The following is a 10,982-nucleotide window of genomic DNA, read 5'->3' as shown; positions in this document are numbered from 1 at the left end:
ATGCAAGTTCTATGCAGCAGCTGCCTGCCTCTTCCTTGTTCTTTTAATTCAAAACCATTCTCTTAAGATGCCTTCAGAGAAGCCTGAATTTTTCCACGAAGAATTACTTCCCCACTAGCTATTCTGGAGCCAGGCCCCTTTGGAAACAGACAATTACTCCTACTAGGGCACCACTGTTATCCAACAGTCCTTGGAGTCAGAGATTAACCCCTGTGCGATGCAGGCTCTATTCACTAATCCATGTACCTGTGACTAAGGCATCTGTCAAGTCAGACATCTACTAGTGATGTCTAAGACCTGGTCGGCTCTACAGGTCAGACTCTACTCGGATTTTCAGCACAGAGAAGCAGCACCTGACTGAAGAGCCCTTGGCCTTAGGTAGCAGCAGTGCTGCTCTAGAGCTTTCCCTTGGCCATCTTGACTGTGGACGTCAGAAGGCAACTCTCCAGCATTTACTGCTCTGCATCCAGGCTGTGTTTACATTCAAAGTGCTTACTTGTCTCCTTTGCTCCACTTTTCTCCGCTTGGTGGCCTGTAAGCTCTCAGTCTCTGCATCTCCTCCTTCCAGTGAGGAGGAGTCTCACTGCTGTCATCATCCTCAGACTCAGAATGAGATCTTGACCGTGGAGGTGTGTGATAGCGCTTAAAGACAAGAGAGGAAATGACTGTTCTAAAAATGCCCTGTATATGACAGCCAGGCAAAGGTCTAATCTAGGTACCAATTTAAGGATCAACTGGATAGTATGAATTACTTCAAATACGAGACACTGAGAGGCAAAAAAGGCAAGGCATTTAGCTGAATTCCTATAGAATAGCTTCCTTTGCAGTCCTAACACATTCTAGCCTCCATTATTCAATATACTCAGACTTCTCAATATTTCATGTATTACATCACTGACTAATTAAATCTATCTACAGCTGTAAATGTATGCAAAGGCAGTACCTTCCCAAATTATGCAAAATAAAAATGATGTCTTAAAACAGGAGGACTTTTTTTTTTTTTTTTTTTTGGAGACAGGTTTTTCTTTGTAGCTCTGGCTGTTCTGGAACTTGATTTGTAGACCAGGTTGGCCTTCATCTCAAGAGATCTACCTGCCTCTGCCTCCCAGTGCTGGGATTAAAGGCATGAGCCACTACCGCCTGACAGGAGAAATAGTTTATCTAAAACTAAACCTCAGATATTTAAGATACATTTTTACAAGCTACTATTTAGGTAAGCAGTGTGAAAGAAGAAAGTTCCAGCATACATACAATTGTGCCTCTTCCTCTAATTTTCCGTCCAGATTTTGACACAGATGGTTTCTGATCACTCGGAACAGGTGCGACATCTGGAATGTTCCTAAAAAAGTTGTGATGACAATTAAAAATGAATAATGCCAGAATGTCTTCCCAATGTTCCCAGACAGAGCTATGGTCTTTACAATACAAGGTTTCATATTTCATGACATAAGAATCACATGAAATTCAAATGTCAATATCCATAAAGTTTTATGAGAGCAATCACATCCATTCACATATTTCTGAGCTCACTCAGCTATGAGGTGCACCACACATCAGATACAGTCACAACTAGTATTTCAAGTGCTACACACATGACCGTGCAAACACGAGGTGTGTGAACTGCAGACTCTCAGTGCAGATATCAGATCAACAGCTCTAACAACTGTCCTAAAAGAGAACACTAACTTGAACTCTAGATTGGAGTCACCCTGCCTCGGAAAAATTCCATTAGTAAATATGTATTTGAAAAAAATGATTTTTTTATTAGTTAACTTTCTTTTTTAAATAAAAGATTTGTGGAGGAAGCCAACCATGCCAGCACATGTCTATAATCCCAGGATGTGGGGGAGTTCAATGCCAGCCTAGCTACATTGCAAAACCCTGTCTCAAAAATAAATAAGCAAAGAAAACAAAATAAAAACCTGTGAAGGGCTGGGGTACAGCCCTGCTTGGCTTCTCAGCTGTCTAAACAAACTCAGGGGAGCTTATGACTTACACCAGGCACTGTGGCGCTTTTGTTCACGTGGAACATTTTCCTCTCCTTCTCCTTCTCCCCCTCCTTCCTCACTTCCCTCTTTTGACACTAGACCTTGTTACGTTGTTCAGGATAAACACGACTTCTGGGGTCAAATGATCTTCCCCAACTCTCCCTGCCCTCCACGGGCTGCAAAACTCAGGAAAGCAGGCTCTGTACCTAGTCTGGGCAGCACAATAGAGCCAAGTCTGTTACTGGAGATGTCGGTCAGCCATCCCTCAAGTTTTGAGCATGGGAGAGCTGTCCCCATTTCTCATCTGTCTTGTGGTAGCATGGGCAGGGGAAAGATGCCCCCCTTCGCTGCCCATCAACCCCTGAGGCAGGTGGGAGAGCTGACCCTGAGGTCCTAAGAGCAGGAAAGTCATCTCTGACCCCCACCAGCTAAAACACTTAGAAGAGCAGGCCCTGCACCTCACCAGGGCAGCACAATAAAGCCAACCCTGTTGGCAAAAGTGTTGGTGAGCTAGCCCCAAAGTTCTACGCGTGGCAGAGCTGTCTCCGTTACTCAGCTGTCATGTGGTAGTGTGGATGGGGAAGAGATGCACTCTATAGCCCCTCCCCTTTGCCGGCAACAGCACTCAGGAGAGCGGGCCCTGCTCCTTGCCTGGTCAGCACAGCACAGCCAGCCCTGTTGTTGGAGGTGTGAGTGACCCAAACGCAAAGTTGCAAGGGAGCTGTCCCCATTACTCATCTGGTATCTGGCAGCATGGGTGGAAGAGAGATACCTTCTCCCCTTACCCCCAGTCCATCAACTCCTGAGACAGGTGGAAGAGCTGGCCCTGGGGTCATAGAGCAGAAAGGCTGTACCTATCCCTTAACAAGTTGCAGCACTCAAGAGAGTGGCCCTGCACCTTGCCTGGGCAACACAGCAGAACTAGCCCTGATGGTGTAGGTGGGGGAGAAGCGACCCTGAGAACTGACCTTACTACTTGCTCAGGGCTGCAAGGGTGGATTAGCTGGGGGCAGTGCTGGAGAGCTCACCCTGGTGGTGAGGACAGGGGAGAACTGGCAACTGGCAAGCAAACTACCCTGCAGCTGCCTAGCGCCAGAACCAGGGTTATGACTTGGTCCGTGCCAACATCTACCCCATCCATGACCTGTTGCAGCATGTGAAGGGGTCTGACCTGCAGACCCAAAGCTGCAGGATCTCCACACCACAGCAACAGCAGGATAACCAAGAGGAGTCTCTGTACGGGCCCAGCATTGATAGTATAATAGAAACCAGAGGCCTCAAATCAGACCAATGACTCTTTGCATAAACACTTGCAAGTACAGACACACGGATAAAGGGTTTACTGCGCAACTCACTGTGTCACACGGCAGCTTCCATGATAAGATTTTCAATTTTTCCCTTTAATTTTGTTTTATTTTGGGGGGAGGGTTGCAGAGGCAGAGGGTAGACGTGAGGGGACGGGGAAATGAATGGGATTGAGATGCATAATGTGAAAGACACATAGAATAAATAAAAAGAAAAAAATTAAAATTTTTTCATGTGTTTAAAAAAATCCTCATTCATGGCTAGGCTACATGCATATGCTACCATATTCATGTCCTTTTAATATTTTAATAATTCTGAATTTAAATGTAATATACAAAGTACACTAAATAGTATTTTCTGAGACTAAATCTAAAGCCACAACGCAAGGGAAATTAACTACAGTAATATTTATGATACTAAATTTTACCTCCAGTCACCTCTGCATTATTAAAAGTGAAACATTTCATGGCTCAGTTGGATCCACAGGGCTCAATCAACCTGATAACCCATTCTGAACAAAAGGCCAATGCAGCAAGATCAGTAATATAACCTTCCCAGACCTCGAATAAGCATTTCCCTCCCTCCAGGTATGGCAGCATATACATAGCTATAGCTCTAATCCTCTAGAGGATAAAGCGAAAGGATCCCAAATTCAAGGCTAGCCTACAACACATAGCAAGAGTCGTAAGTAGACAAAACCCACCTAACCAAAACAGCAGAACACACACTCACTGAATAATGTGCCCACTTCCTTTATCTAGTCATATACTCAAGTGTGGGTTCCAAAAAGGAGGTACAAGCCATTCAGTGCTCTGGGGACTACCCGCAGTATCTTCTGTGTACTCCGAGCCTGAGTCACAGTGAGTGTAAAGTTGCAATGAAATAGTGGACTTATCCAGCAGGAGACAAAAATATACAGTGTGCTTGCTAACCACCACTGTCAACTTGACTGGCTATCCAATCACCTACAAGACTGGGCATACTAATTATCCCATGTGCTAGGGCCAGGGCCAGGGCAGATTACAAGAGGAAGGAGGAACAATCAGCTGAAAGGCGGCACTCCCTCCCTCTGTGCTAGGGCTGCTCCACGGTCTATTCTGCAGAGATGCACTTAATTCCCAGAAACGACCATCAAGGTGCTGCTGTCAGCAGGCACAGCAGGGAGAAGAGCAATGTGCCACCCGCCTACTTACGGTTCAGGCTCCACTGTGACAGCAGGCATATCTCTTCTAAGTAGAAATCGGTTCTCAGGAACTGGAGGAATCTCTTCCGGACGGACAACTGGCTTTTCTCTTTTAGCATTTGAATCACTTGATCTTTTCTCATTCACATCACTCCTCTCAGAATAACTAAAATAAATAAATCATGTCACCAATTTAGATGCTAGTAATTCATCAAATAAAGGCATATAAAACAGCAAAACTTACTCACCCCGAGTTATTGATTTTTACAAATATATAAAAACAAATATATTTTAAAAATCCAGAGCAAAGAAAATTTTTACAAAAAGAAAAAAAAATTAAAAAGAGAAAAAAAAAAACCCAGAATACTAAAATTTTGAAATGGAAGTTGTCAATGCTACTAATGTTTCCTTTTTTTGTTTTTTTTGTATTTTCAATACAAGGTTTCTCTGTGTAACAGCCCTGACTGTCCTAGAACTTACTCTGTAGACCAGGCTGAACTTGAACTCACAGAGATCTGTCTGCTTCTGCTTCCTGAGTGTTGGGATTAAAGGCGTGCAATACTACTGCCTGGCAATGTTTCCTTTTTTAAAATTGTATTTATTTGTGTGTGCTATTGTGCACGTGCCATGATGTTGAAGTGAGACAACTTGTGGGCGATGGCTCGCTCTTCTGACCACGTGTGTCCCAGGGATCAAATTCAGGTTGTCAGGCTTGGTGAGAAGTCACTGAGCCATCTCAACTACCCATGTTTTACTTTAGGGAGAATCTGTTTTCTTCAGGGGTGTGGACCCTGATATATACTCCTATGCTCCAGTGGGTGGCCCTATACCCCTGCACATACAGGTCACATTAAATGGACTCAGTGGGTTATTGAAAATAAGAAAGAGAGAGAGAGATTAAAAATAAAAGAGAAGGGAGACATAGTGGGTACTGGAATTTGAAGAGAGATTAGGAAGTAGATGATCAAATTACCTTGTAGACATGTATGAAATTCTCAGAATAAATAAAAACACTGTATTGAAAAAAAGAATTTTCAGGAATTAGGGCAGGAAAGATGGTTCAATGAATATAGGCTCTAATCACCAAACCTCATATCTTGAGTTTAATCCCTTGGGACCCATCTGTTAGAAAGAAATCACTCCTCCAAACTATCTTCTGACCTCCACACATATGCACATCTACCACATACACACATCTTTGAACACACAAAATAAAACTTATTAAAAAAAAGTCCAGAAATACCTGCACCTGAAAACATACCAATTTTTGCTGAGAAGTCTATGCCACTCCTACATTGTTATAGGCATTGGTTTAAATCCAAAGGCTCCCCGCCCCCTCAGTTCGGGGTACACAACAACACTGAGCACGCAGAGTGGTCACTGTGCAGACCCTGTGCTGGGTCGGACCACTGACTCACACTTACCCTTCAGGGCTCACTGTGCGTTTCCTCCTGGGCTCCTCTGAACAGCTCATTTCCTTCCGTCTCTTTTTAGTGTGTCTGACTTTGGGCCTCCTCTTGTGTCTCCTCCTCCTGATTCTCTCTTGCTCAACTTCACTTTCTGAGGATGATTCTGAAGAGGAAGAGGAACTGGAAGAAGAATCCGAGTCTTCTGAATGCGTTGGCTTCTTCCTTTTTTTCTCAAAAACTTTTAATAGACATTAACAAAAACATTAGTACTTGAACCCAGTGCATTTGTATAATCAGAACAGCCTTGCCGGGCGGTGGTGGCGCACGCCTTTAATCCCAGCACTTGGGAGGCAGAGGCAGGTGGATCTCTGTGAGTTTGAGACCAGCTGGTCTACAAGAGCTAGTTCCAGGACAGGCTCCAAAACCACAGAGAAACCCTGACTCAAAAAAACCAAAGGAAAAAAAAAAAAAAAAAAGTCTCTCAGATATTTAGAAGGTATCTTCAAGTTGGCATACTCTTTCACCTCTATCACAGACTCCTCCACCCTCCAAAAGTTCTTACCATCTTTTGTCAACTTTGTGGCAAGCACCCCACAGTCAATAACTCGGACGTCTGCATAAGGTCTGCTTGCAGCATCCGTTTTCAGATTTTCAATCTGTTCAATTACTTCAAAACCGGAAATAACCAGTCCAAACACAACATGAACCCTGTCATAATATAAATTCAAGAAATAAATTAGTCTGATAATTATATTATGAACAGTAATTGGGACAATGCCACAAAAAACATGTTCACAGAACTGAAAACAAAGTCAAAATGTTACGAACCAACTAGAAGGGAAAGACAACTTGAAATCTATGTCATAATAAGAAACAGCAACAGTTCATCTGAAGAGAAGTGGGACTGTTCTAGCCGTCCTAGGGTTAAGAATCCGACAACAGTCAGGCAGTGGTGGTGCACACCTTTAGTCTCAGCACTCGGGGGGCAAAGGCAGGCAGATCTCAGTGAGTTCGAGGCCAGCCTGGTCTACAAAGCAAGTTCCAGGACAGCCAGGACTCTGTAACACACAGAGAAACCCTGCTTCAAAAATCCAAACCAAGCCAAACAAAAAAATGCTGGAACAGAAAAAGAAAACTCATCAACAGACTAAAAATATTGGCTGATTCTGACTTAAAAGAAATCAGTTGGGTGGTGGTGGTACACACCTTTAATCCCAGCACTTGGGGAGGCAGAGGCAGGCGGATCTCTGTGAGTTCGAGGCCAGCCTGGTCTACAAGAGCTAGTTCCAGCACAGGTTCCAAAGCTACAGAGAAACCCTGTCTCAGAAAAATAAAACAAAAAAACCCGAATCTGATATACTTCATGCTGAGAAATCACCTCAACAGGGGCAATCAAGACCACATGGATGGGAAGCCTACCTACGGGACAAGGAGAAGACCTCTTCAGTCACACAGGGGCTGGGCTCTCAAAACTACTGTTCTTTGTGTCTCCTCAGGAAGAGCTCGACAACGAAAGACTAACTCCTGGTCAACCTGTCTTTCAGGCTTATCACCCAAATAACGTCCCAAGATTTTAATAACTTGATGCTTACCCATCCAGGTGTGGAGCAGGCTTTGTAGTTCTGTACAATAAACATCAACACAAAGATGGTATCAAAAATGACGTATTCAGATGAAGAAAGCAGAAGGTTTAAACACAGCATGTAGTAAACAAAGAAGTAAAGATAAAAAGACAGAAAAAATGTTAAACATAATATATATCCAAACACCAATAGTAGCCATTTTGCTGATTTAAAAAACCAAGATTGCAATGAATTATAAAAGCAATTCTATTAGACTATATGAGATAGGTTTCATTTGCATTATAGGAAAATGTATAGCGTACACACTGAAATTAAATTTACTCTCAAACCAAAAACAGTAATAGCAACAGAAACAAACATTAAAAAACAAAACCAATTTCCCAGCATAATTGAACAAGGAGGAAGGCCTTGCCCCACTAGGAGGAGTGATGAGCACTGGCTACACCCCCACTGGCTCTTTGGTTTGTTACTTAAGACTGAGACAGTCTGCATCTACTTTAAGGCAGGCAGCGAAGGAGCCTGATGAGTCCTAGCTGCAGAACTGCCTGCCCCTCTTCTTTCATTCAAGCTCTGCCAGTCACACTCTGAAAATGCAAAAGGGAGGGACTTTCAAACGGCTGATACTCCTCACAGCAAAATAAGAATTGAGGGGGTATTGACATCTTCAATTTCCATGGTCCAGAAAACACCCCAACAGCTGCTCTGTGAATGTCCCACTGTCACTGCTGGGAAATCTGTGGGGTATACTTGGTTAAGATATTTTGAACCCAAGCTGGTTTTCCCATAACATTTTTCATAGATCTTTATATGTGAATTACAATGCAAAAATTTGAAAGTGGATAGCTTGATCAGCGTTAGACCACCGGAACCTCAATTAGTAAAGATGGAAACAGATGACCTATCAGACTGTATTAAAGCTATTCTAAGACACATGAACAGAACACAATTTAACCTTACAAAAATGCCAAAAAACATTACTGTATAAGAGACTGTAATGCTTATACTTACTTTAAGAACATCCAGTTCTGTTAGAGGAGTATAGATAGATTTAACTTAAAAAAAGTTTAATGTCAACTTAAGTTTCAGAACTTTAAATGAAATTCTGAGTTTTAAAGTCACAAGTCTCAAATATTTCTTAGAAAATTGAGTAGAAATTAAAGCCAGTTTAATTTTTAAATAAAAATAAAAACAGGTAACAAAAAAAGGGAAAAGAAATGAAGAAAATCTAACAACTGGTGAGCCACAAACACTGAAACCATGAAACAATCACCCAGAAGCCATGGCAGACAATAACCGAAAACAAAGATGCTTTCTGTGTTGTACAACTTTCCCGAAACTGAAACTAACACACAAGCTAGACAGCAATACGTGCTCAGAAGGTGTAAGGTGCCTCCAGAAAAGGTAAGACAGCTCTGCTGTGCAGATGAACACGTGTGGTTGTTTACTGGCTAGATACGATTCTTCTCCTTTCTTGGGCCTCACTCGCAGGAACCCAGCATTGAGAAGAGACCACGGATTTTTCTAGCACACACAAAGTCTAATCCGACTGCCACCTCAGTTAACAAATACTATAAAAGCTATGTAAGGCAAACTCTTGGAACAAATTCCAGCTCACTGCAGCAACACAGACTCAGACTAACTGAGGATGAACAGTGATCTTAGGGACAGATGACCTGTCTTATTTTGAAAATGAACCTAGGTCCCTCACATGTGCTAGAAATGTGCTCAACCACTGAGTGACATGGTCAGGCCCAGGTCCGTGTTTAATTCAAATGAGAACTGGCTGATAAACAAACTCAGCCCTTAATGTACACATGAATAGAGGAAAGGGCCACCTCCACCTCTGAGGACAATTTTCAGTCTGCTCAGTGTCCAAACCAATGTCAATCATTTAACGGACTGTCAATTCAGTCAATATCCTGCAATTCAGGATACAGAAAGACCAGCTTGCACCTTAAGTGGGACAGAATACACAGTAAGAACATGAACAATATTTCACAAAAAAGGAACTCTCTGGATTTGGGCCTACAAATTCCAGGGCTCTCTGTAGGGCAGGCACATTGGCACTGTATTTACAGCACACATGGTAAACAGTCAACAGCCCATAGGATAACAGGAGGGCAGGAGAGACCATATGCTAAGCCAAGTCTATTAAAGCAGACAGAGGAACCCTACCCAACTCTTTACCACACCCAATGGTCTCAATGATGTCACTCATGACAGCAATTCACACACAGTAAATGAAGACTCAGAAGAGCAAAGCTGAGCAGAGATGTGCAAGTTTATACACACTAATTAAAGCTTCAGTGCTCACACACTTGTGTTCTCTCCTGTCACTTAGATACAGTCACTCCAGGCCCTGAATCCACTCAAAACAGTTACTGCAAGGGTTCATTTAAATCACAAACCCTAGAAACTGAAAAGTATTGCTATTGTTCCAAATAATAAACTACACTTAGGCCATCATCGGAGTAGCTTTTGAACCTTACTAGTTCCTAAAATCCTAATGTAAAACACCACCCAGTGAGCTCAAGAGCCACTGACATAAACTGTACTTCTGAGGTTAACCATAAGCAACAAACACCTTTGTTTTACATACACTGCTGCTACACAAAACAAGCAGAAAGCTTTTTCCTTAAAATGTTTTAATACACATAACAATAGGATTAAAGAAACAAAGGCAAAGAAAAAGAGAGAGCCTTAGAGTAATGAGACATTACCTTTGGAGCGCACGGTGTAACACTCTTTCTGTAAATTTTACACAAAAATGGCAAGAAATAAATTGTAATACACTTTTAAGACAAGACTGAATCTATGTTTTAATATCAATATAACGTTGAAATTAAAATTTTATAAATTTTATGCAAAGAAAGCTTTTTAAAATGGAGAGCTCTAAATTTTCTTTCACAAGATATTTATGAAGAGATGGATTTTTGTTTTAGAAAAGCCTTGTGGAGATCTTCTTAGACCCATGGTACTTTAACACAGGGGATGGTAACAGCTAATAAAACATTTATAATCATAGAGACTAGCTATGCCATCTTTCTCATAAAGGTAATGCATCTTGAGTATGAACACAGATATACAAATCCAAATACTAAGAAGTAGGAACTTCCTGGTAGAAAGTAAAGATCACCCATCCCCACCAAAAAAACAAACAAACAAAAAAACCCAAGTTCAAATCATTCAAAACAGAACTTGAAGAACTTAACTAATTCAGTTTGTGTTCATGCCTCTGCCTTTTAAATTGTTTTTTTTTTTTAATTTTTTTTTTGGTTGTTTATCACAACATAACAGAGCTGACAAATTAGCTACGTCACAACACACTGGAGAATGATTTGAGCAGAGACTAGACTGGGCTCACTGCTTGCTGCATGTACTCAAGCGATTAAGTCACTGAACAGAATTAATAAAAACAGTCCTAAAGGCACAATTAGAACTTAGGGATCTTCTCTGAGACTCAAATGGCAACAGAGGTGACAGCCTTGGAGCATGATGTCAAATCCTGGCCACA

General features: G+C 41.9%; 1 protein-coding gene across 10 annotated transcripts in view; it reads right to left on the bottom strand.

Moving 5' to 3' along the window:
* Positions 1 to 10,982, bottom strand: part of Nktr (natural killer cell triggering receptor) — a 36,056-nt gene that overhangs the window by 10,402 nt on the left and 14,672 nt on the right. For 5 of the 10 annotated variants that reach the window (XM_057767154.1, XM_057767155.1, XM_057767157.1 and 2 more), the window contains 6 exons: positions 7,478 to 7,507; positions 6,448 to 6,593; positions 5,901 to 6,123; positions 4,487 to 4,642; positions 1,252 to 1,339; positions 497 to 642 (listed from right to left, as the gene is read on the bottom strand). In XM_057767154.1, the coding sequence (XP_057623137.1) occupies positions 497 to 642; positions 1,252 to 1,339; positions 4,487 to 4,642; positions 5,901 to 6,123; positions 6,448 to 6,593; positions 7,478 to 7,507 (789 nt within the window). Of the gene's footprint in view, positions 1 to 496; positions 643 to 1,251; positions 1,340 to 4,486; positions 4,643 to 5,900; positions 6,124 to 6,447; positions 6,594 to 7,477; positions 7,508 to 8,476; positions 8,495 to 10,188; positions 10,217 to 10,982 lie in introns of those variants that run through there. The other 5 variants (XM_057767162.1, XM_057767163.1, XM_057767164.1 and 2 more) reach the window with 4 other exon arrangements.

The sequence above is a fragment of the Chionomys nivalis genome, chromosome 4 (assembly GCF_950005125.1).
Source record: "Chionomys nivalis chromosome 4, mChiNiv1.1, whole genome shotgun sequence".
Taxonomy (NCBI): domain Eukaryota; kingdom Metazoa; phylum Chordata; class Mammalia; order Rodentia; family Cricetidae; genus Chionomys; species Chionomys nivalis.
This window is presented reverse-complemented; position numbering and strand designations above follow the sequence as displayed.